General features: G+C 45.2%; 2 protein-coding genes across 3 annotated transcripts; one reads left to right on the forward strand and one right to left on the reverse strand.

Moving 5' to 3' along the window:
* Positions 1 to 433: 433 nt before the first annotated feature.
* On the reverse strand, positions 434 to 9,608 carry LOC116353555 (cis-aconitate decarboxylase-like). Its single transcript, XM_031789452.1, has 6 exons — positions 9,419 to 9,608; positions 8,192 to 8,249; positions 7,047 to 7,234; positions 5,505 to 5,597; positions 2,735 to 2,940; positions 434 to 2,148 (listed from the first exon to the last, which is right to left on the reverse strand). The coding sequence occupies exons 1-6, from the start codon at positions 9,434 to 9,436 to the stop codon at positions 1,203 to 1,205; spliced, it is 1,509 nt and encodes a 502-aa protein (XP_031645312.1). The 5' UTR covers positions 9,437 to 9,608; the 3' UTR covers positions 434 to 1,202.
* A 278-nt stretch (positions 9,609 to 9,886) lies between these two features.
* LOC116353556 (uncharacterized) lies at positions 9,887 to 24,696 on the forward strand. 2 transcript variants are annotated; one of them, XM_031789453.1, is made up of 10 exons: positions 9,887 to 9,982; positions 12,309 to 12,486; positions 12,898 to 14,460; positions 15,283 to 15,375; positions 16,873 to 16,977; positions 17,424 to 17,533; positions 17,708 to 18,065; positions 18,446 to 18,611; positions 22,270 to 22,364; positions 22,628 to 24,696. In XM_031789453.1, exons 2-10 carry the CDS (start codon positions 12,330 to 12,332, stop codon positions 22,711 to 22,713), a joined length of 2,733 nt encoding a protein of 910 aa, XP_031645313.1. In that variant the 5' UTR covers positions 9,887 to 9,982; positions 12,309 to 12,329; the 3' UTR covers positions 22,714 to 24,696. The 2 variants fall into 2 exon arrangements, with proteins under 2 accessions (XP_031645313.1, XP_031645314.1); XM_031789454.1 differs by lacking the exon at positions 16,873 to 16,977.
* The last annotated feature ends 1,563 nt before the right edge of the window (positions 24,697 to 26,259 follow it).

Genomic DNA, 26,259 nt, shown 5'->3' on the forward strand with positions numbered 1-26,259 from the left:
GAATAATTTTGCACGCCCAATTTTCCAGTTTTTGATTTTTAAAAAAAGTTTGAAATATCCAATAAATGTCGTTCCACTTCATGATTGTGTCCCACTTGTTGTTGATTCTTCACAAAAAAATTCAGTTTTATATCTTTATGTTTGAAGCCTGAAATGTGGCAAAGGGTCGCAAAGTTCAAGGGGGCCGAATACTTTTGCAAGGCACTGTATATATATATATAGTATCTATGTGTTGTTTTTGTATATATATATATATAGTATCTATGTGTTATTATTGTATATATATTTATATAGTATCTATGCGTTAATATTGTATATATATATATAGTATCTATGTGTTGTTTTTGTCAGGTAACATTCCCATGTTATTGTTAGCTTCTGTTCTTCTGATTCAGTGAGGTAAATGAGAAGGATAAACAGATCAAGGCTGTAATTAGTTGAATATAATTATTTAATGAAGATTCAAGTATAGAATCATAATATACATGTTTGGTAGAATACAAGACTGTTCAACAAAATAGAAAATAAACTTCATAATAAAATCATATGTACATACACGTCCATCCTTCAAATGAATTGTTGTTATTGTCAACATCCACTCAGGACTGTAGAGATACGTTGTCAAGGAAACACAGGGACCCTAATCGGGGTCATATAAATGAATACAACAAAATATACTGTACTTAATCATTTAGCTTTGATTGTTCATATAATTTAATGTACAGCTAAAGTGAATCACCTATAGACTCTCCCTCTTCCCTCACATTAGAAGTAGATTCTTCATTTTAACTTCATTGATGTTTGATTCTTTAAATAATTTACTTGTCTCTTCCCTCACATTGGAACTAGATTCTTCATTGTAACTCAGCTCACAATGTAAAGTGTTAACATGATATTGTAAAAGGCAGAAACAACAACTGGTCAGGAGTACTGTGACGTGATGTGTGTCATGCCTGTAGCTCTGTGTGTGACCCATGTAGCTCTGTGTATGATCCCTGTAGCTCTGTGTGTGATCCCTGTAGCTCTGTGTGTGACCCCTGTAGCTCTGTGTGTGACCCCTGTAGCTCTGTGTATGTTCCCTGTAGCTCTGTGTGTGACCCCTGTAGCTCTGTGTGTGACCCCTGTAGCTCTGTGTGTGACCCCTGTAGCTCTGTGTGTGATCCCTGTAGCTCTGTGTGTGACCCCTGTAGCTCTGTGTGTGATCACTGTAGCTGCTCCAGCAGAGGACAGCAGTCCTCCAGTCGGTCTAGTCCCTCTACTGCCTCTATCAGACCCTCCACCTTCTCTCTGGGAAGGACCGCCCCAGCGTTGCTACGGAACTTCTTCCTCAGGCTCTCATTGGTCAAAGGGTTACGCCAGTGACCATAAAAAGTATCACAGCGTCCGTTCAGGACGTCCCCGCCCACCAGCGTCACCTGCACCTCGCCGTACATGCGGTCAAAGTTAGCGGGGTTGTCATGGGGATGCTCGACGTGGACACGCCCCAGCAGGGAGTAGAGGTCGGGGCGCTGCAGTGCTTCCTGGGAGAATGAGTCCACGGTGACCTCTCCATCCAGCAGGGCAGAGCAGGCGTTGAACTGGAAGGAGTGTCTGGCCTCATGCTCCGACTCCGGGAACGGACGATCAATGTACTTGGAGCGGGGAACCCTGAGCAGGATTTCCTGGACCTGACCTACGACCCCTGACCCCTGACCACTCCCCCCTGACCCCTGCTCCCCCAGCAGCAGTTTGTGTACGGCGGCAGCAGCGTCGGCCACCCAGTGCATCCCCAGGTGGGCCGGGAACCTCTTAAACCCTATATCCTGGTTCTCTAGGAGGAACTGCAACCCCTCTTCCTCTGGGGAGGCCAAAGGTTGTGGGGCGTAGTCCTCGTAGAAGGCGCTGAACCCTGCGACCCCGGCGGTGTCATCCAGGACCCTGGGTGAGGCCTCCAGACCTCTAGAGGCCAGTAGAGCCGCCTCAAGCCCCAGCCTCGCTGCGTTGCCGATGTGGAGGGGTTTGGACTGGGTGGCGGCGTTAGCCATGGGGGCTCCTGATAGGCTGGCAGCGATGGCCAGGGCGTGGCTACACTGGGAGTGTTCCAGAGAGAGGAGGCGGGCACAGGCTGCTGCACTACCCAGAGTACCCACAACAGTAGGGGGGTGGAACCTGGAGGGAGAGGGGGGTGGAGGGAGAGAGAGGTCAGATGTTAAGGAAGAACAACAGTAGGGGGGTGGAACCTGGAGGGAGAGGGGGGGGGCAGTTGTTAAGGAAGCACAACAGTAGGGGGGTGGAACCTGGAGGGGGGGGGGGGGGGGGGCAGATGTTAAGGAAGAACAACAGTAGGGGGGTGGAACCTGGTGGGAGAAGGGTATTGGTGGTGGGGGGGGGGGGTCAGTTGTTAAGGAAGCACAACACTCAACAAGGTTCTGATGTTACCTTCCTCCTGTCTCTAAAGTGTACACTCCAAGGTTCTGATGTAACTTTCCTCTGGTCTCTGAAGTGTACACTCCAAGGTTCTGTTGTAACCTTCCCCCTGTCTCTAAAGTGTACACTCCAAGGTTCTGATGTTACCTTCCTCTGGTCTCTGAAGTGTACACTCCAAGGTTCTTATGTTACCGATCTCACCTCTTGGGGATGTTGTGGGTTAGTGTCGGGGTTAGGTTTAGGGGTCAGGGGTCAGAGTCCTTACCTCTTGGGGATGTGGTGGGTTAGTGTCAGGGTTAGGTTAGGGGTCAGGGGTCAGAGTCCTTACCTCTTGGGGATGTTGTGAGCCTCGTTGGAGAATCTCATCAGTCGTCCCTGGATCTCTATACCCACATTGAACGCAAGCAGGAAGTCCCGCCCACTAGGCTTGCTGTTACTGGGCAGCATATCGCTGACCGCCAGCAGGGCAGGAAGGACTGCCCCTGACGGGTGAGTGGCAGGGTGCCAGGTGTCATCAAAGTCCATGGAGTGGGCCTGGAGAACAGACACACAACAAACACAGTTAGCCTGAATAACAAACACAGTTAGCCTGGAGAACAGACACACAACAAACACAGTTAGCCTGAATAACAAACACAGTTAGCCTGGAGAACAGACACAGTTAGCCTGAATAACAAACACAGTTAGCCTGGAGAACAGACACACAACAAAAACAGTTAGCCTGGACAACAGACACACAACAAACACAGTTAGCCTGGACAACAGACACAGTGATCCTGGACAACAGACCCAGAAAAAAGACACCTGTTATTAACAGACTCGGTGGTTGATGGTAAATGTGTCATCACTAATCCAAGGAAGACAGCTGGTTAACCACACCAGACAGTAAACAGTCAGAGAGTTATCTGGTGTAATAACTGGCAGAGTGACTGTGTAGTGACTGTAGAGATCCAGGAATATAATAACAGTAGCAGGTCTGTCAGAGTGACTGTGTAGTGACTGTAGAGGCCCAGGAATATAATAACGGTAGCAGGTCTGTCAGAGTGACTGTGTAGTGACTGTAGAGACCCAGGAATATAATAACAGTAGCAGGTCTGTCAGAGTGACTGTGTAGTGACTGTAGAGGCCCAGGAATATAATAACGGTAGCAGGTCTGTCAGAGTGACTGTGTAGTGACTGTGTCATGAATATCTCTTTATGTATCCCACAGAGAGAGACTCTAAGTTAAGCATGTTATTGGGCACAGAGGGTAGATTGTTTTAACAACAAGGACTTCCCCTCAGCATGTACTTCAGCCAGTCCACTCTGCTGGACTCCACCCTATTGACATATCCAGCTTGTTTTGGACATCAGGCCTCTAATCTCTGTTCAAGTTCTGTTTTAGTTCTGAGCTCTGCCAAGGGTGGAGCTCAATGATCTTACCATGACAAGATGACGATCTGCCTGTCAGCTCTCTGATATTTTTACCTCTCTGCCGTCTGTGTCTGTCTGTCTCTAACGCTCAGACAGAGCAGGGAAACCCTGGAGAGGTGAGGTGAGGCCAGGGTTTTCATGGCTGGCTGCTGTGTGCATTATCACCATCCTTACCGTCTGGCTGAAGTACTGCCATGGCATTAGAGCACTGTACCCTTATGGTTAATGTTCAACCTGACCTATATACTCATTGTTTCAGATATTATCATTTATATTTTGTGTTAAAATGAAGAAAATTAGATGTGCCTCATTTGCGAAAGTATTCAGGCCCCTTGACCTTTTTCCACATAAATATATCTACTCAACATGTGTCTGTTCAGATCTAGTGTAAATATATCTACTCACTGTGTGTCTGTTCAGATCTAGTGTAAATATATCTACTCAACGTGTGTCTGTTCAGATCTAGTGTAAATATATCTACTCACTGTGTGTCTGTTCAGATCTAGTGTAAATATATCTACTCACTGTGTGTCTGTTCATATCTAGTGTAAATATATCTACTCACTGTGTGTCTGTTCAGATCTAGTGTAAATATATCTACTCACTGTGTGTCTGTTCAGATCTAGTGTAAATATATCTACTCACTGTGTGTCTGTTCAGATCTAGTGTAAATATATCTACTCACTGTGTGTCTGTTCAGATCTAGTGTAAATATATCTACTCACTGTGTGTCTGTTCAGATCTAGTGTAAATATATCTACTCACTGTGTGTCTGATCAGATCTAGTGTAAATATATCTACTCAACATTGATCAATAGCCAAGATACTCAGCTTTCCGCAGACACCTTGCTTCTGCAGAGAGGGGCTACCGTTCTCATACCAGATTGAATTTAATAAAAACATTCAAATACAGTCCCCAAATTTGGGTACTTCACATTTAAGAGGTTTTAAGTGACAAGTGGATTTTGCACCCCTCAAACACAGGAAATAGACGGCTGAAAATGACAGATCCTCCGGTGGGCGGCGCATGCTAGTATATCTACTCAACGTGTGTCTGTTCAGATCTAGTGAAAATATATCTACTCAACATGTGTCTGTTCAGATCTAGTGTAAATATATCTACTCAACGTGTGTCTGTTCAGATCTAGTGTAAATATATCTATTCAACGTGTGTCTGTTCAGATCTAGTGTAAATATATCTACTCAACATGTGTCTGTTCAGATCTTGTGTAAATATATCTACTCAGTGTGTCTGTTCAGATCTAGTGTAAATATATCTACTCACTGTGTGTCTGATCAGATCTAGTGTAAATATATCTACTCAACGTGTGCCTGTTCAGATCTAGTGTAAATATATCTACTCAACGTGTGCCTGTTCAGATCTAGTGTAAATATATCTACTCACTGTGTGTCTGATCAGATCTAGTGTAAATATATCTATTCAACGTGTGCCTGTTCAGATCTAGTGTAAATATATCTACTCAACATGTGTCTGTTCAGATCTAGTGTAAATATATCTACTCACTGTGTGTCTGATCAGATCTAGTGTAAATATATCTACTCAACGTGTGCCTGTTCAGATCTAGTGTAAATATATCTACTCACTGTGTGTCTGATCAGATCTAGTGTAAATATATCTACTCAACGTGTGCCTGTTCAGATCTAGTGTAAATATATCTACTCACAGCCACTCCGTTGACGAAGGCAGCCAGGGTTGGGGAGAGTCTGGTTCCTCTGCGTCCGTACACACTGCTGATGTCATCAGGACCGTACATGTGCTGCAGAGACAGAGGATAGACAGTAGGGGGGCGTTAGACAGGCAGACAGAGGATAGACAGTAGGGGGGCGTTAGACAGGCAGACAGAGGATAGACAGTAGGGGGGCGTTAGACAGACAGGCAGACAGACAGGCAGACAGAGGATAGGCAGTAGGGGGGCGTTAGACAGGCAGACAGAGGATAGATAGTAGGGGGGCGTTAGACAGGCAGACAGAGGATAGACAGTAGGGGGGCGTTAGACAGGCAGACAGAGGATAGACAGTAGGGGGGCGTTAGACAGGCAGACAGACAGGCAGACAGAGGATAGACAGTAGGGGGGCGTTAGACAGGCAGACAGACAGGCAGACAGACAGGCAGACAGATGATAGACAGTAGGGGGGCGTTAGACAGGCAGACAGAGGATAGACAGTAGGGGGGCGTTAGACAGGCAGACAGAGGATAGACAGTAGGGGGGCGTTAGACAGGCAGACAGAGGATAGACAGTAGGGGGGCGTTAGACAGGCAGACAGACAGGCAGACAGAGGATAGACAGTAGGGGGGCGTTAGACAGGCAGACAGAGGATAGACAGTAGGGGGGCGTTAGACAGGCAGACAGAGGATAGACAGTAGGGGGCGTTAGACAGGCAGACAGAGGATAGACAGTAGGGGGGCGTTAGACAGGCAGACAGACAGGCAGACAGAGGATAGACAGTAGGGGGGCGTTAGACAGGCAGACAGAGGAAAGACAGTAGGGGGGCGTTAGACAGGCAGACAGAGGATAGACAGTAGGGGGGCGTTAGACAGACAGACAGACAGACAGACAGGATAATTAGTAGGGGGGCGTTAGAGAGACAGACAGGCAGACAGAGGATAGACAGCAGGGGGGCATTAGAGAGACAGACAGAGGATAGACAGTAGGGGGCATTAGAGAGACAGACAGACAGAGGATAGACAGTAGGGGGCATTAGAGAGACAGGCAGACAGACAGACAGGCAGACAGAGGATAGACAGTAGGGGGCATTAGAGAGACAGACAGACAGAGGATAGACAGTAGGGGGGCGTTAGAGAGACAGGCAGACAGAGGATAGACAGTAGGGGGGCGTTAGAGAGACAGACAGACAGACAGAGACAGACAGACAGTAGGGGGGCGTTAGAGAGACAGACAGACAATCTGACAGGCAGACAGACAGACAGACAGACAGACAGACAGACAGAGGATAGACAGTAGGGGGGCGTTAGAGAGACAGACAGGCAGACAGACAGAGACAGACAGTAGGGGGGCGTTAGAGAGACAGACAGACAATCTGACAGGCAGACAGACAGACAGACAGACAGACAGACAGACAGACAGACAGACAGACAGACAGACAGACAGACAGACAGACAGACAGACAGACAGACAGACAGAGGATAGACAGTAACATTAAACATTCTAACGAATGGACAATAAAGTTGTCTTCTGTTCTCTCACCTGACAGTGTTGCAGGGCCAGCTGGAAGACATGTGTGGTGCTGCCCAGTAGTCCCACTCCGATGGAGTCTAGGACCATCCTCTTACTGCGGTGGAGCACGGTGGGGGTCAGCTGGTGGGGCTGGACACCCTGGATGAACCTGCCAAAACTGACTGTCACACTGTCCTCTGAGGCTGGATGATCTACCACTGGAGGGGTGAAGGAGGAGGAGGAGAGGGGAGGAGGAGGAGGAGGAGGAGAAGGAGGAGAAGAGGAGAGGAGGAGGAGGAGGAGGAGAGGAGGAGGAGGAGGAGAGGAGGAGATGGGAGGAGGAGAGGGGAGGAGGAGGAGGAGAGGAGGAGATGGGAGGAGGAGAGAGGAGGAGGAGAGGAGGAGAGGAGGAGGAGGAGGAGGAGAAGGAGGAGGAGAGGAGCAGGAGAGGGGAGGAGGAGGAGGAGGAGGAGGAGGAGGAGGAGGAGGAGGAGGAGAGGAGGAGATGGGAGGAGGAGAGGGGAGGAGGAGGAGGAGAGGAGGAGATGGGAGGAGGAGAGAGGAGGAGGAGAGGAGGAGAGGAGGAGGAGGAGGAGGAGAAGGAGGAGAGGAGGATATGGAGGAGGAGAAGGAGAGGGGGAGGAGGAGGAGGAGGAGGAGGAGGAGGAGAGGAGGAGGAGGAGGAGAGAAGAAGAGGAGGAGGAGAGGAGGAGGAGGACGAGAGGAGGAGGAGAGGTGGATATGGAGGAGGAGAAGGAGAGGGGGAGGAGGAGGAGGAGGAGGAGGAGGAGGAGGAGAGGAGGAGGAGGAGGAGAGAAGAAGAAGAGGAGGAGGAGTAGAGGAGGAGGAGGAGGGAGGAGGAGGAGAGGTGGATAGGAGAGGGGTTGAAGAGGAGAGGGGAGAAGGAGAGAGACGAGGAAAGAAGTCAGGAATGTTTTAAACCTCCCCAGTATGTTCCAAGCTCAGTTTACTGATGTCTGAACTGAGACAAGAGGAGATGTAGGTATAGAACCAACACAGCCTGTATCTAGGAAGGTCTATATAGCCTAGTTCTATGTTAGTATAGAGCCGACCAACAGCCTCTATATATATATACTATATATACTGTCAGAAAAACACTGAGCACAGAAGTAGCTTAATGAGAGAGAGGAGAGAGAGAGGGAGATGTTACTGACCATCCAGGGCTGACTGGTGGAGTCGTCTCAGCGTAACAGACGCAGGTCTGAAGGATCTCTGAGAAACACAGACAGAAAACAGCATAATATCAAACCACAGCTTACTGTTGCATATGAGTTACTGAATGACAGGTTCACAGTGTGAATCAAAACATGAAACATTGATGTAGGCTCTCTTCCTTGGTTACTAAGGCACAATACTATGCCAGATACTGAGCCAGAGGGTAACAATACTATGCCAGATACTGAGCCAGAGGGTAACAATACTATGCCAGATACTGAGCCAGAGGGTAATAATACCATGCCAGATACTGAGCCAGAAACATGGCAGCAGAGCAACATATCAGCAGGAAACATGGTAGCAGAACAACAAGGTAGCAGAACAACATGATAGAACCACCACATGGTAGTAGCACAACATGGAAGCAACACAACATGGTAGCAACACAACATGGTAGCAACACAACATGGTTGCAACACAGCATGGAAGCAACACAACATGGAAGCAACACAGCATGGTAGCAGAACAACATCACAACATGGTAGCAGAGCAACATGGCAGCAGCACAACATGGCAGCAGCACAACATGACAGCAGCTCAACATGGTAGCAGCTCAACATGGTAGCAACACAACATGGTAGCAACACAACATAGTAGCATCACCACATGGTAGCAGCACAACATGGTAGCAGCACAACATGGAAGCAACACAACATGGAAGAAACACAACATGGTAGCAGAGCAACATGGTAGAAACACAACATGGAAGAAACACAACATGGTAGCAGCACAACATAGCAGCAGCTCAACATAGTAGCAGCATAAAATGGTAGCAGCACAACATGGTTAAAGCTCAACATGCCACAGACAGGTTTCTAGGTCTCTAACCTCTACTAATGTACTGACAGGTTTCTAGTTATCTAACCCCTAACTTCTACTAATGTACTGACAGGTTTCTAGGTCTCTAACCTCTAACCTCTAACTTCTACTAATGTACTGACAGGTTTCTAGGTCTCTAACCCCTAACTTCTACTAATGTACTGACAGGTTTCTAGGTCTCTAACCTCTAACCTCTACTAATGTACAGACAGGTTTCTAGGTCTCTAACACAATGAGGCAGTTGAACAGAAAGAGACCTATACATTTCAAACTAAATAATTTAATATAAGTCTCATATAGTGTAGGTTATGCCTGGTGACCATATTGACCACATGACTGAGTCTTACCTGTACTTTGGAGAGCATGTCTGTCTGTCTGTCTTCACTCTCTCTGTTGTTCAACTCTTCCTTGGTTGTCTGTCTGTCTGTCTGTTTTTGATCTCTTCTCTCTGTTTCTCCTCTCTCTGCTTTGTCAGCGTGGGATCGATGGATGGGTGGATGATGTAGCGTAGGCAGGGAGGATGCAGGTTGTCTCTCAGGTGAGCTCTGCCTGTCTTATATACTGCAGAATGGACAAAAGGTCTGAACTGATAGACAACAGGGAGAGGGGCAGGAACTTCCAAAACACCACCTCTACTCCAATCACAGGCTGAGATTTTTCCTCCTCCTCATCATCATCATAAGGAAGTAATTGACTTCTTAGGTAAGGTATGATTTCACCACTCAAGGGTGGGACCAGGGGAACTCCAGAAACTCCTCCCACCCTGAAGACAGGATATTTCTGGTGATAAACATCAACATTCCTCCAGAGCATCAGATTAACAGCCTTTCTCTCTCTCTCTCCGTCCCAGCATCACCTCTTCTCTCTCTCAGCCTGACAATCATCATTATCACCATCTTAACCACCGCCAGGTAAAAACTCTGTCTTACTTGTCACTGAATAATCTGTCCATCTGTTCCCTCTGTAAATGCACTGTATAGGCTAGTTTCAGATCAAACAATATATTATATTAAAACATTCATGGCACCATTAGAAATAACATGTATTTGATGTAAATATGAATGTTAAAGAAAGTTAAAAACAGCTTTTAGCACCGTGGAGAAGTTGTCTGACAAGTTAGCAGGGACTCAGTGGAGAAATGGTAAAATGGTGAGAGAGAGAGAGATGTGGAGAGTGTAGAGTGCAGAGTGTAGAGTGTAGAATGGAGAGAGCTGAGCTGTTACTGACCATCCAGATATTAGTAGAAGACCTCTACTAAACTAAAAACAGTCCTCAACTTAATAATATACTTGATGTTTGACAGTCTAACAGATATACAGTATGACAGTCTAACAGATATAATATACAGTATGACAGTCTAACAGATATACAGTATGACAGTCTAACAGATATACAGTATGACAGTCTAACAGATATACAGTATGACAGTCTAACAGATATACAGTATGACAGTCTAACAGATATACAGTATGACAGTCTAACAGATATACAGTATGACAGTCTAACAGATATACAGTATGACAGTCTAACAGATATACAGTATGACAGTCTAACAGATATACAGTATGACAGTCTAACAGATATACAGTATGACAGTCTAACAGATATACAGTATGACAGTCTAACAGATATGCAGTATGACAGTCTAACAGATATACAGTATGACAGGTTACAGATATACAGTATGACAGTCTAACAGATATACAGTATGACAGTCTAACAGATATACAGTATGACAGTCTAACAGATATACAGTATGACAGTCTAACAGATATACAGTATGACAGGTTACAGATATACAGTATGACAGGTTACAGATATACAGTATGACAGTCTAACAGATATACAGTATGACAGTCTAACAGATATACAGTATGACAGTCTAACAGATATACAGTATGACAGTCTAACAGATATACAGTATGACAGTCTAACAGATATACAGTATGACAGTTTAACAGATATACAGTATGACAGTCTAACAGATATACAGTATGACAGTCTAACAGATATACAGTATGACAGTCTAACAGATATACAGTATGACAGTCTAACAGATATACAGTATGACAGTCTAACAGATATACAGTATGACAGTCTAACAGATATACAGTATGACAGTCTAACAGATATACACTATGACAGTCTAACAGATATACAGTATGACAGTCTAACAGATATACAGTATGACAGGTTACAGATATACAGTATGACAGTCTAACAGATATACAGTATGACAGTCTAACAGATATACAGTATGACAGTCTAACAGATATACAGTATGACAGTCTAACAGATATACAGTATGACAGTCTAACAGATATACAGTATGACAGTCTAACAGATATACAGTATGACAGTCTAACAGATATACAGTATGACAGTCTAACAGATATACAGTATGACAGTCTAACAGATATACAGTATGACAGTCTAACAGATATTCTGTTATAATTCCTAAATGTTTTCTCATAATAAGTGTAGTTTGCTGTGTTCCATCTAGAGGGAGCTGTGATCTTTATGTTCACTGATAAATAACATGAAGTATTGAGATAAATCTGGCCTGCTTCGTATCCAGGAAGTCTGTCAGACTAGGACTGCTGAGATAGGATCAGTTAACATGAAGAATATCTGTCTGTCTGTCTGTCTGTCTGTCTGTCTGTCTGTCTGTCTGTCTGTCTGTCTGTCTGTCTGTCTGTCTGTCTGTCTGTCTGTCGAGGATGTGTCATCTCTCCAGTCAACAAAACATTTATCCTTCATGATGGCCTGGCTCGGTGATATCATCAGCTCTCCAAATATATCTTCAGGTTTATTATCGAAAACACATTAATACCAGAAACACATTTATACTTTACTTCCATTCCACAGGATATAGAAAAGAGCAAATATTAGGTTTAAGTGTATAGCTAGAGGAAGGCTTAGCTAGTCTCAGCCCTGGGTTGGAGGAGCGTGTTGACAGACAGACAAGCCAAACACACCAGCTAGGCTGCATCCTAAATGGCCCCCTCCTCCCTATATACTGTAGTGCACTACCTTTGACCAGGTTCCTCATAGGAAAGAGGGAGTCAAGGGGGGCTCAGTCTACAACCTTGTGGTTAAACATTTGACCTAAGGCTGGAATAAAGGCCTAGTGAATAACGTCTATTTTTATCATTCAGCCGTCTCTCTCACTCTTTCTTTATTTTCCAGTTGTCTCTCTCATGTTGACATGATATTAGGATCTTCTCTGTTTTACAGCTGTAGCTAAACCACTGCGCCATGGCAACCCTGGATGGTTTTCCCGCCAGTTTCTATGGGGAGCCGGGGGTGTTGGGTATGTTGGCCAATGGGATCAGTGCGTTCCTGGTTCTACTGCAGAACTTCAACACAGCTAGAACCGGAGTATCTGCCGAGGGGGTGGAGAACATTCTGGCAGGTACGCTAATCAATCCATCCATCAGGATCGCTTTCACAATGACTTTCACAATGACTAACCCTACTCTTTTCCCTGTTCACAATGACTAACCCTACTCTTCTCTCTGTTCACAATGACTAACCCTACTCTTTTTCCTGTTCACAATGACTAACCCTACTCTTTTCCCTGTTCACAATGACTAACCCTACTCTTTTCCCTGTTCACAATGACTAACCCTACTCTTTTCCCTGTTCACAATGACTAACCCTACTCTTTTCCCTGTTCTTGATGTGTTGTGTTTCAGGTGTTGTTCATCATCATTGTGTTGTGTTTCAGGTGTTGTTCAACATCACTGTGTTGTGTTTCAGGTGTTGTTCATCATCACTGTGTTGTGTTTCAGGTGTTGTTCATCATCATTGTGTTGTGTTGCAGGTGTTCATCTCATCCTGATAGGTGGAGTGTGTCAGCTGATTGCCGGCCTCCTGTCGTTCCGTAAATACGACCACCTGAGTGGCACCGCCTTCATTGGCTATGCAGCTCTCTGGGGCAGCTATGGTGCCACACGCATCTTCCTGGGTGCATCCCAACCAATCACAACTAACCTGACCATGTCACATGACCTGATGAGTAACACGACCCCGCTCACTACCCTCACGACCAACCTATCCCTGTCGGCTGAACTCTGGAACAGCACCTCGCAGAGTCCTGATTGGCTGTCTCTCCTGCTCATCCCCCAGTCTGCCATCGCGGGATTGGTCCCCTACATCCTTCTATCCTTCCTATTGGCCTTCTGCTCTGCCACGGTAAACGTCATCATGCCCTTTGTGTTTGGTGCCATCACGCTGACCCTGCTGTTTGAGGCTGTGGCGGTGGGCGTGTCCTCGGCCTGGCCACTGGTCGTCTCTGGCATTCTAGAACTCCTCATCCTCCTTTTCGCCGTGTACGGCAGCGCCGCCCTGTTGGTGAAAGGTCTGGCGCAGCGCTATGTCCTCAAGGGGTTCGGCACGCCCCTGTTCAACGTGCTCCTGCTGGGGACCAACAGCCCTGCGGCCAGCGCCCAGAGCCTGGGGCAGGAGAAGAAGAAGAACACCAAGTACGCTGAACCTCAGGCGCTCTTCTTCTTCTGTGACACGGTGTCTCCCTTCATCATGTTGTTCTACAGCTTTGGATACGGCACGTCCTTCTCCCTGGGTGCTGTGTGGGTCTCCATCATCTCTGCTGCTCAACTCCTCTCTAGCTACTACGCTCACCTGCGGCAAGATGGCTACCTGGTCACCAAGGCCGGCCTGCATGCCACCTACTGGCTTACCAAGGCGTGGGAGGAGTTTGTGTTGTCGGCTGTGATCGTGTCGGAGCCGGAGAGAGAGGTGGCTACTGGGAGACAGGCGATGGTTGGTGATTGGTTCTTCGTGGCGGTGGCGCTCCTCCTCCTAGTTGTCAGTCTGAGTAATGACACCCTGGAGGTTACCCATAATGCTCTGTTCCTGCTGCTGTCCGTCTCCACGGTCCCCCAGATCCCCCTCCAGGGGTACTATGTGTTCTTCGGGGTGTCCTGTTCCCTGTTCACCTCCGTTTCGCTCTACGGGACATTTTGCCGCCTGATCAACTCCATCGCTGAGAAGAGTCTGATCCCGGTGGGTCCTCAGCCCATCTCCTCCGACCGTCTACACTCCTTCCTGTCCTGCTTTCGCTCCCCGTGGAAACTCCAGGGGGCGCTGCCTTCATCATCAGCAGCATCCTCCCCGACCAATCAGATCCCTGACGCTCTGTTCTACCTGACCAATGGCGTGGCCGCTCTCTCGGCGCTCCACGCGGCCTCATCCAGTCAGAGCATGTCCTTCCTGCGACTGAGTGTTCCCTGGGTTCTGGTATCTGGAGCGGTGGTACAGGGGTTCGTCAGCAGGCTGCAGGTCAGAGGAGGACAGAGGTTTGGCTCCGTCATCCCATCCTTCTACCTGTCTGTCTGGGCCACCTGGACATGGTATCGCTTCGCAGGTATGTGGATGACTTCAAGCTAACACTAACCAATCCTAACTGGAGGTAACTTTTTGCATAACTAGGAAAAGCCCCATAAAAATTCAGAATCCAGCCACCCAGCCATAGAATGTACATTGGTAAGCAGTACCAATGTACCAAGTCTGCAACCAACAGGACCCTGAAACGCTTCTACCTCTTCTACCCTGTATATACAGCCATGTTATTACCCGATGCCCTGTATATACAGCCATGTTATTATCTCGTACCCCGTATATATAGCCAGGTTATTATCTGATACCCTGTATGTATAGCCATGTTATTATCTGATACCCTATATATATAGCCATGTTATTATCTGATACCCTGTATATATAGCCATGTTATTATCTCGTACCCTGTATATATAGCCATGTTATTATCTGATACCCTGTATATATAGCCATGTTATTACCTGGTACCCTGTATATATAGCCATGTTATTACCTGGTACCCCGTGTATATAGCCATGTTATTATCTGATACCCTGTTGTTGTTGTTGTTGTTGATTTTTTTGTTGTTGATGTTTTTGATGTTGTTGTTGTTGTTAATGTTATTTTAGTTGATGTTGTTGCTGTTGTTGATGTGGTTGATGTTGTTGTTGTTGTTAATTTTATTGATGTTGTTGCTGTTGTTGATCTTATTGTTGTTGCTGTTGATGTGCTTGTTGTTAATGTTGTTGTTCGTGTTGTTGATGTTGTTGTTGATGTTGTTGTTGATGTTGTTGTTGTTGCTGTTGTTGTTGTTGCTGTCTCCATGCTCTGTTGCCTGTTTCAGTAAAACATCTCTGTGTTCTTTTCTCAGGCCCCTTGCTGCAGATCTCTCCAGTAGGATCCTATGGGTTTACAGCTGGAGCCATCGCTTTCCTGGTCATCAACGCTTTCCTCATGCTCATCGGTCAGTCTTTCCATGAAATCACCTATATCTACCTCTTCTCCTGCTGCAATGCAGAGGGAGAGAAGGGGGTTTTCCCTAATGTCATTCTATTCCCTACACAGCCCCATGGGTCCTGGTCTAAAGTAGTACAACTATATAGAGAATAGGTCCTGGTCTAAAGTAGTGCACTATATAGGGAATAGGGCCCTGGTCTATAGTAGTGCACTATATAGGGAATAGGGCACTGGTCTATAGTAGTGCACTATATAGAGAATGGGGCACTGGTCTAAAGTAGTACAACTATATAGAGAATAGGTCCTGGTCTAAAGTAGTGCACTATATAGGGAATAGGGCCCTGGTCTATAGTAGTGCACTATATAGGGAATAGGGCACTGGTCTATAGTAGTGCACTATATAGAGAATAGGCCCTGGTCTAAAGTAGTGCACTATATAGGGAATAGGGTCCTGGTCTAAAGTAGTACAACTATATAGAGAATAGGTCCTGGTCTAAAGTAGTGCACTATATAGGGAATAGGGCCCTGGTCTATAGTAGTGCACTATATAGAGAATAGGTCCTGGTCTAAAGTAGTGCACTATATAGGGAATAGGGCCCTGGTCTATAGTAGTGCACTATATAGAGAATAGGGCACTGGTCTATAGTAGTGCACTATATAGAGAATAGGGCACTGGTCTAAAGTAATGCCCACTCCATGGTAACCTGGTCCTAACCCTCTCCATGGTAACCTGTTCCTAAACCTCTCCATGGTAACCTTGTCCTAAACCTCTCCATGGTAACCTGGTCCTAACCCTCTCCATGGTAACCTGGTCCTAAACCTCTCCATGGTAACCTGGTCCTAACCCTCTCCATGGTAACCTGGTCCTAAACCTCTCCCATGGTAACCTGGTCCTAACCCTCTCCATGGTAACCTGGTCCTAACCCTCTCCATGGTAACCTGGTGCTAACCCTCTCCATGGTAACCTGGTCCTAACCCTCTCCATGGTAACCTGGTCCTAACCCTCTCCATGGTAACCTGGTCCTAACCCTCTCCATGGTAACCTGGTCCTAACCCTCTCCATGGTAACCTGGTCCTAACCTTCTCCATGGTAAACCTGGTCCTAACCCTCTCCATGGTAACCTGGTCCTAACCATCTCCATGTCCCCTCCAGCTGTGTATGGTAACCTGGTCCTAACCCTCTCCATGGTAACCTGGTCCTAACCCTCTCCCATGTCCCCTCCAGCTGCGTATGGTAACCTGGTCCTAAACCTCTCCATGGTAACCTGGTCCTAACCCTCTCCATGGTAACCTGGTCCTAACCCTCTCCATGGTAACCTGGTCCTAACCCTCTCCATGGTAACCTGGTCCTAACCCTCTCCATGGTAACCTGGGCCTAACCCTCTCCATGGTAACCTGGTCCTAACCCTCTCCATGGTAACCTGGTCCTAACCCTCTCCATGGTAACCTGGTCCTAACCCTCTCCATGGTAACCTGGTCCTAACCCTCTCCATGTCCCCTCCAGCTGCGTATGGTAACCTGGTCCTCTTGTCTCTGACCGTGGTCATGGAGATTGTTCTGGTGTGTTTCCTCCTGTCCACTCTGCAACAGCTCCCCTACCAGCTGGAGAGTAAGTGACCTGCTTTTCACCTCCCTACACTGACAGGACTCACATTCTACATAAACGGGGGGAGAACGGCTCATAATAATGGCCGGAACGGAGCAAATGGAATGGCATCAACCACCTTGAAACGATGTGTTTGATGTATTTGCTACCATTCCACTGATTCTGTTCCAGTCAATAGAACAAGCCTAATGACAAGGCCTCATTTCTCCCCAATGAAGGTTCCACCAACCTATTGTGATATACAGTAAGGCTGAAACCCAAAACCAACACTTGGCCATCTGCCCTTTATGGAGTGGTTGAAGTGTTGGGTTTGTGATTCAGACAGTGTTATGTGGTATCCATCAATACGGTTGCTGCTCAAACAGTAACTGTAAAATGTACACATTATTTTGCAATCTAGATGTCAGCTGTGTTACTGTTCTAACACATTTCTGGCGTTGTTCTTGTAGTTGCCATGCTAGCTGTGTTCTCTGTCATCTGTCTATATGGAACACTGGCATCACTGGTCAACTGTACCTTCCGTCAGAGTGTGATGCCCATGGGGCCTCCACTGGTTAAGGTGAGAACAAGGCACTATTCCATTCTGTTGCTTTCCACTGGATGAGCTGACAAGTAGAATGGAGTGGGTTCATGTGTTTCATGACATTTTATTCTACTTTTCTCCAATCCAGTTCATTCCTTTTCTATTGTGTTCCATATCGTGTGTCTCTCTCCCTGTGTTGTTGTGTCTCAGGATGTGAATCAGCAGCAGAAGTCCTCCGCTGCTCTGCCTTGTCCCGTGGCAGACTCCAGACTGACCAGCGGTCTTCTGAAGATCTCCAGACTGCTGGACGACGGGGGGGTCTGTGGAATCCCCACCGATACGGTCTACGCCCTGGCCGCATCCTGCAAGAACCCTCAGGCCATCGAGAACATCTACAACATTAAGGACCGTCCAGCAGAGAAGCCCATCTGTATCTGTATCTCTAGTGTGGAGCAGCTGGTGGCAGCCAAGCCCCCATTCAGCTCTCTACTCTGGGAATTCATGAGGAACGTCTACCCTGGAGGGATCAGCTGCATCGTCAGCAAGGGAGACTGGCTACTCAGACTGGGTAAGGGGTGAGGAGGGGGAGGAGAGGGGAGGAGGAGGGTGGCTTCAAAACCTAAGCAAGTCAGTTAAGAACAAATTCTTATTTTCAATGACGGCCTAGGAACAGTGGGTTAACTGCCTGTTCAGATGCAGAATGACAGATTTGTACCTTGTCAGCTCAGGGGTTTGAACTTGCAACCTTCAGGTTACTAGTCCAACGCTCTAACCACTAGGCTACCCTGCCGGGTTACATTGGATTAGAGTTAGGGATACTCTCAGAAATGGTTTGATAACAGCATGCCTGACTTCCACTTATTGAAACAACATATTATTTGGTTTCTTTATTCTATATTGTGAGCGATCATTCGATTGATGTTCTAATTGTTTACCTATGTTGTCCAGGTGTGGGTCCGGCCTACGACCGCGTGGGGACCAATGATAGCATCATGATCCGAGTCCCTGACCACACCGTCACAGGACACCTGTGTGACATCACTGGACCACTTGCCATCACCTCAGCCAATCCCAGTGGAGAACCCGACAGCACGCACCACGACATGGTCATCAGGTAAAGTCCTATCATAACACTCACCTGTACCCACCAGTACCCACCTCTACCCACCTGTACTCGCCTGTTCTCACCTCTACCCACCTGTACTCGCCTGTTCTCACCTGTGCCCACCAGTACCCACCTCTACCCACCTGTACTCGCCTGTTCTCACCTCTACCCACCAGTACTCGCCTGTTCTCACCTGTGCCCAACAGTACCCACCTCTACCCACCTGTACTCGCCTGTTCTCACCTCTACCCGCCTGTACTCGCCTGTTCTCACCTGTACCCACCAGTACCCACCTCTACCCACCTGTACTCGCCTGTTCTCACCTGTACCCACCAGTACCCACCTCTACCCACCTGTACTCGCCTGTTCTCACCTCTACCCACCTGTACTCGCCTGTTCTCACCTGTACCCACCTGTACTCACCTGTACCCACCTGTACTCGCCTTTTCTCACCTCTACCCACCTGTACCCACCTGTACCCACCTGTACTCGCCTGTTCTCACCTGTACCCACCTGTACTCACCTGTACCCACCTGTACCCACCTGTACTCACCTGTACCCACCTGTACCCTGTACTCACCTATACTTAAGCACTTAAGCCTGTTGGTATGCTATGCTGCCTTCATCAGATAGTTTGAACAGCTATGCTCCCTTCATGCTGATCGTGATACTGAAAGTGATGTCAGTATTGTAGTATTTTTCTATCTTGGATTGCTGGTTGTATTGTAAACTGGTCTGATATTTCCTGTCAGACTGGTTTCATATCAGTCAGCCTGCTGTGTAAATATCCAGTTCTACTAATATATCTGTGTTAATCAGCTGGCTGTAGGGTCATGATGATTAGTTTCCATTGGTGGTAGGTGCCGTTTAAGAATAGTGAGGACGATTATTTTTCTAAGAGCATGGCGTTAATTCTATTACAGCATATTGAATGACTGGAATTCATTATTCCATTCACCCAGTTCAATGTAACAGTGATTGGTTTAGGCTACTACATGATACTCTAATTGTCCCTCTACCCATCATGAGGTTGCTACAACCTAGCCTATGAATGAACGTTTACAACGCAGGTGCACAGGTCGTGTAATCAAGGTGACAGACAGTGACACATTCAATACCGCCTTTCACACTATTGCCTGCATCTAGCTGATCTAGGGTGGAATCATTTGTACAAACAAAATCAAATCAAATCAAATGATATTTGTCACATGCGCCAAATACACAGGTGTAGTAGACCTTACAGTGAAATGCTGAATACAACAGGTGTAGTAGACCTTACAGTGAAATGCTGAATACAACAGGTGTAGTAGACCTTACAGTGAAATGCTGAATACAACAGGTGTAGTAGACCTCACAGTGAAATGCTGAATACAACAGGTGTAGTAGACCTTACAGTGAAATGCTGAATACAACAGGTGTAGTAGACCTTACAGTGAAATGCTGAATACAACAGGTGTAGTAGACCTTACAGTGAAATGCTGAATACAACAGGTGTAGTAGACCTTACAGTGACATGCTGAATACAACAGGTGTAGTAGACCTTACAGTGAAATGCTGAATACAACAGGTGTAGTAGACCTCACAGTGAAATGCTGAATACAACAGGTGTAGTAGACTTTACAGTGAAATGCTGAATACAAGCCCTTAACTAACAATGTTAAAGAACAAGTGTTAAGTAGAAAAATTAAAAATTAAAAGTAACCAATCAAAGAGTAGCAGTAAAATAACAATGTGGAGGCTGTATTACAGGGTTTTACGGTACAGAGTCAATGTGGAGGCTATATACAGGGTATTACGATACAGAGTCAATGTGGAGGCTATATACAGGGTATTACGGTATAGAGTCAATGTGGAGGCTATATACAGGGTTTTACGGTACAGAGTCAATGTGGAGGCTATATACAGGGTTTTACGGTACAGAGTCAATGTGGAGGCTATATACAGGGTATTACGATACAGAGTCAATGTGGAGGCTATATACAGGGTATTACGGTATAGAGTCAATGTGGAGGCTATATACAGGGTATTACGATACAGAGTCAATGTGGAGGCTATATACAGTGTATTACGGTACAGAGTCAATGTGGAGGCTATATACAGGGTATTACGGTACTGAGTCAATGTGGAGGCTATATACAGGGTATTACGGTACAGAGTCAATGTGGAGGCTATATACAGGGTATTACGGTACAGAGTCAATGTGGAGACTCTATACAGGGTTTCACGGTACAGAGTCAATGTGGAGACTCTATACAGGGTATTACGGTACAGAGTCAATGTGGAGGCTATATACAGGGTATTACGGTACAGAGTCAATGTGGAGGCTATATACAGGGTATTACGGTACAGAGTCAATGTGGAGGCTATATACAGGGTATTACAGTACTGAGTCAATGTGGAGGCTATATACAGGGTATTACAGTACAGGGTCAATGTGGAGGCTATATACAGGGTATTACGGTACAGAGTCAATGTGGAGGCTATATACAGGGTATTACAGTACAGAGTCAATGTGGAGGCTATATACAGGGTATTATAGTACAGAGTCAATGTGGAGGCTATATACAGAGTATTACGGTACAGAGTCAATGTGGAGGCTAAATACAGGGGGGTACCGGTACAGAATCAATAGACAAGGGGTAAACCTAACCTGAACCTACTCTGACACTGTCTGTCTCTATGTGTATCCTAGTTGGCTGGGCCAATCTAAACCTAACCTAAACCTGAACCTATACTGACACTGTCCGTCTCTATGTGTATCCTAGTCGGCTGGGCCAATCTTAACCTAACCTAAACCTAAACCTGAACCTACACTGTCTGTCTCTATGTGTATCCTAGTTGGCTGGGCCAATCTAAACCTAACCTAAACCTGAACCTATACTGACACTGTCCGTCTCTATGTGTATCCTAGTCGGCTGGGCCAATCTTAACCTAACCTAAACCTAAACCTAAACCTGAACCTACACTGTCTGTCTCTATGTGTATCCTAGTCGGCTGGGCCAATCTAAACCTAACCTAAACCTGAACCTGAACCTAATCTGACACTGTCTGTCTCTATGTGTATCCTAGTCGGCTGGGCCAATCTAAACCTAACCTAAACCTGAACCTACTCTGACACTGTCTGTCTCTATGTGTATCCTAGTCGGCTGGGCCAATCTAAACCTAACCTAAACCTGAACCTGAACGTACTCTGACACTCTCTGTCTCTATGTGTATCCTAGTCGGCTGGGCCAATCTAAACCTAACCTAAACCTGAACCTGAACCTACACTGTCTGTCTCTATGTGTATCCTAGTCGGCTGGGCCAATCTAAACCTAACCTAATCCTAAACACTGAACCTACACTGTCTGTCTCTATGTGTATCCTAGTCGGCTGGGGCAATCTAAACCTAACCTAAACCTAAACCTGAACCTACACTGTCTGTCTCTATGTGTATCCTAGTCGGCTGGGCCAATCTAAACCTAACCTAATCCTAAACACTGAACCTACACTGTCTGTCTCTATGTGTATCCTAGTCGGCTGGGGCAATCTAAACCTAACCTAAACCTAAACCTGAACCTACACTGTCTGTCTCTATGTGTATCCTAGTCGGCTGGGGCAATCTAAACCTAACCTAAACCTGAACCTGAACCTACTCTGAAACTGTCTGTCTCTATGTGTATCCTAGTCGGCTGGGCCATAAGATCCAGGGGGTTCTGTGTGACGGGGATTCCAACGAGATCGTAGCCTCAACGGTGGTGAACTGCCTCAAGATAGATGAAGGTATGATGTTACAGAACAGAAGCACACTACAATAACTAATTACTAACCACTTAGGTTGTGTTGTCCTGTCTTTGGATGGAACATTCTGGAAACTTTCCCCAAATTCCCAGGCTTTCCAGAAATACAGGTTGAAAGATTCTTGGATTTCAAAGAATCCTCTGACCAGGATTTCTGGAAAACCTGGGAAAGTTACCGGGACATTGCAACCCTCGTCCCACCCTATGATTCATTGTGTGTCAGTATTGTGTTTCCTCCTCCACCAGGCACAATTAGTATCGTGAGGGAAGGCTGCGTCCCGGCTGTGAAGGTCCGACAGATCTTTGAGAGGGTGAAGACCAGTATGTTGTGAGGAGGACCCTTCCCTCTGTCCCTCTATCCTCTCTTCCATCCAGCTCCCCTCCCCCATTCTCTCCCTCCATCCTCTGTTGACCAATGACGACACTCAGATCAGATACTGGACCCACCCACCTCAGGCCACCATCCAATGTGTCTCTCAAACATGTTGAGGAACAGTTGTTACATATTTATTCTGTATGTTGTCGATGTAATCATATATAAATATGTGCATTTTAGATTCGATTTTAGGATTATAAGTATGTTTTGTTTTGTTCTGTATGATTTGATTATGTAAAATGAAGTGGTAACAGAAATTATACTCCAATGATGTAGTACTCTAAATGAGGGATTAATGAAGGATGATGTAGTGCTCTAAATGAGGGATTAATGAAGGATGATGTAGTACTCTAAATGAGGGATTAATGAAGGATGATGTAGTACTCTAAATGAGGGATTAATGAAGGATGATGTAGTACTCTAAATGAGGGATTAATGAAGGATGATGTAGTGCTCTAAATGAGGGATTAATGAAGGATGATGTAGTACTCTAAATGAGGGATTAATGAAGGATGATGTAGTACTCTAAATGAGGGATTAATGAAGGATGATGTAGTACTCTAAATGAGGGATTAATGAAGGATGATGTAGTGCTCTAAATGAGGGATTAATGAAGGATGATGTAGTGCTCTAAATGAGGGATTAATGAAGGATGATGTAGTTCTCTAAATGAGTGATTAATGAAGGATGATGTAGTACTCTAAATGAGGGATTAATGAAGGATGATGTAGTGCTCTAAATGAGGGATTAATGAAGGATGATGTAGTGCTCTAAATGAGGGATTAATGAAGGATGATGTAGTACTCTAAATGAGGGATTAATTAAGGATGATGTAGTGCTCTAAATGAGGGATTCATTAAGGATGATGTAGTTCTCTAAATGAGGGATTAATGAAGGATGATGTAGTACTCTAAAAGAGTGATTAAGGATTACAACTACGAAACTTTATTAGGGTGACTCTCAAGGGACAATGGAACCTACCTAAGATGTCACCTATTGAACAACTCTGCCACGCAGACCAACCACTGTTCAAGACCATTTCCCGTGTATACGATGCTCTTATGTCAGGACTAACACTGCCTGGGCTAGATAAACCCCGACTTAGATGGGAAAAAGATCTGGGTATTGATCTTGATGAGGATCTATGGAGTGACCTATGCAGGGATGGTGTTACATCCACATACATCCACTCCAGATACAGACTGATCCAGTTTAATTTCCTCCATCAGCTCTATATCACCCCATCTAGACTGCATAAGTTCAACCCAGATATCTCCTCCCTATGTTTTAGATGTGGCTCAGATGAAGGAACATTCCTCCATTCTACTTGGCAGTGTTCAAAACTACACGGTTTTGATATGGTATGTGATACCATATCCTCAATTCACGGGGTTGCATTCCCTTTAGACCCGGAGGTCTGTCTACTGGGTAACTTTACTAACACCAATCTTAGGCAAAGCCATACTATAAAGCTAACAGAAATATTGCTAGCGATTGCCAAGAAATATATTGCCTTGAAATGGAAATTGGATTCCTCCCTGCCAGTTGCAATGTGGCTATCGGAAGTTAATAGTTGTATCCCTTTGCAGAAAATCACTTACTGCTTGAGGAATAAGTTAGACATTTTACAGAATTTGGCAACCTTTTAACTATATGGAGAATCTCCCCCCACATCTCATTGATTGAATCGATATATAATCCTCACATAATGTTTCACACGTAATGTATAATATGTAGGCTACGGCAGGTGATCCAATGTCTCGTTATTTTTTTTTCTTCTTATTGTATGTTTGTTTATATAATAATTATTATTATTTATTTTTGTTATGCTCGTCTGTTACTGTCACTTTGTCCTATCGTTGTCTAATATCTTTTCACTTTTGTTTTGAATGTTCTTAATTGGAAAATGCTAAAATAAAAAATAAAAAAATTAAAAAAATTAAAAGTAAGACACATATTTGCTAAATTAATAAGGAAAAAGGAAGACAATGAAAACAATAACGAGGCTATAAACAGGAAGTAGGAGGTAATAACATGGCTATAAACAGGGAGTACCAGGTAATAACATGGTTATATACAGGGAGTATCAGGTAATAACATGGCTATATACAGGGAGTATCAGGTAATGACATGGCTATATACAGGGAGCACCAGGTAATAACATGGCTATATACAGGGAGTACCAGGTAATAACATGGCTATATACAGGGAGTACCAGGTAATAACATGGCTATATACAGGGAGTACCAGGTAATAACATGGTTATATACAGGGAGTACCAGGTAATAACATGGCTATATACTGGGAGTACCAGGTAATAACATGGCTATATACAGGGAGTATCAGGTAATAACATGGCTATATACAGGGAGTATCAGGTAATAACATGGCTATATACTGGGAGTACCAGGTAATAACATGGTTATATACAGGGAGTACCAGGTAATAACATGGCTATATACAGGAAGTACCAGGTAATAACATGGCTATATACAGGGAGTATCAGGTAATAACATGGTTATATACAGGGAGTACCAGGTAATAACATGGCTATATACAGGGAGTTGAAAATAAAAGCCGCACACTCCAGGAGCTCAGATGCAAAAATGTAATACCAACGTTTCGACAGCCAAGCTGTCTTCATCAGGGTATAATCACAAACACTGCGGGATGACTCATTTATATAGTGTCAAAAGACACAGGTGTCTGTAATCATGGCCAAGAGTGGCCTAATACCATTGGTTAATAATCAAATATTAAAATCATACAAAGGACAGCATATAAACAACAAATAGATAGCATACGATCATAGATTAATTTGACTACATAAGTTTACAAACAATTAAAATGGCAAAGTCACAATAATCACAAGAATGGCTTCAGATCAAAGTCTACGTTGAGAACAAAGGGAGCAAGGGTCTTTAAATTAAAGATCCAGGCAGCCTCTCGTTTTAACAATAAATTATCAACGTCGCCCCCTCTCCTAGGGAGGGTGACATGTTCGATGCCAATATAACGTAGAGACGAAATCGAGTGGCCTGCCTCCAAGAAGTGGGCCGCAACATGGCTATATACAGGGAGTACCAGGTAATAACATGGCTATATACTGGGAGTACCAGGTAATAACATGGTTATATATAGGGAGTACCAGGTAATAACATGGCTATATACAGGGAGTACCAGGTAATAACATGGTTATATATAGGGAGTACCAGGTAATAACATGGCTATATACAGGGAGTACCAGGTAATAACATGGCTATATACAGGGAGTACCAGGTAGTTGAGGTAACATGTACCATATGTAGGGGTTAAAGTGTCTAGTCAATCAGGATAGATAATAAACAGAGTAACAGCCGCGTATGTGAAGTGTGTGTGTGGCGTCAATATGCAAGTGTGCTTGTTTTGCATGTGAGAGAATATGTAGTGTAGTAATCAAATCAAATCAAATTTATTTATATAGCCCTTCGTACATCAGCTGATATCTCAAAGTGCTGTACAG

This window comes from Oncorhynchus kisutch, linkage group LG15 (assembly GCF_002021735.2).
Source record: "Oncorhynchus kisutch isolate 150728-3 linkage group LG15, Okis_V2, whole genome shotgun sequence".
Classification (NCBI taxonomy): Eukaryota; Metazoa; Chordata; class Actinopteri; order Salmoniformes; family Salmonidae; genus Oncorhynchus; species Oncorhynchus kisutch.

Bases quoted from the DNA above. Each gene is read 5' to 3' on its own strand.
- LOC116353555 (XM_031789452.1), bottom strand. The intron at 7,235-8,191 runs GTCAGTAACATC...TCACCCCTCCAG, and splicing joins CCACCAGTCAGCCCTGGATG to TGGTAGATCATCCAGCCTCA. The intron at 5,598-7,046 runs GTGAGAGAACAG...CTGTCTCTGCAG, and splicing joins TGGCCCTGCAACACTGTCAG to CACATGTACGGTCCTGATGA.
- LOC116353556 (XM_031789453.1), top strand. From the start codon at position 12,330: ATGGCAACCCTGGATGGTTTTCCCGCCAGTTTCTATGGGGAGCCGGGG. The intron at 12,487-12,897 runs GTACGCTAATCA...GTTGTGTTGCAG, and splicing joins GGTGGAGAACATTCTGGCAG to GTGTTCATCTCATCCTGATA. The intron at 14,461-15,282 runs GTATGTGGATGA...TTCTTTTCTCAG, and splicing joins GACATGGTATCGCTTCGCAG to GCCCCTTGCTGCAGATCTCT.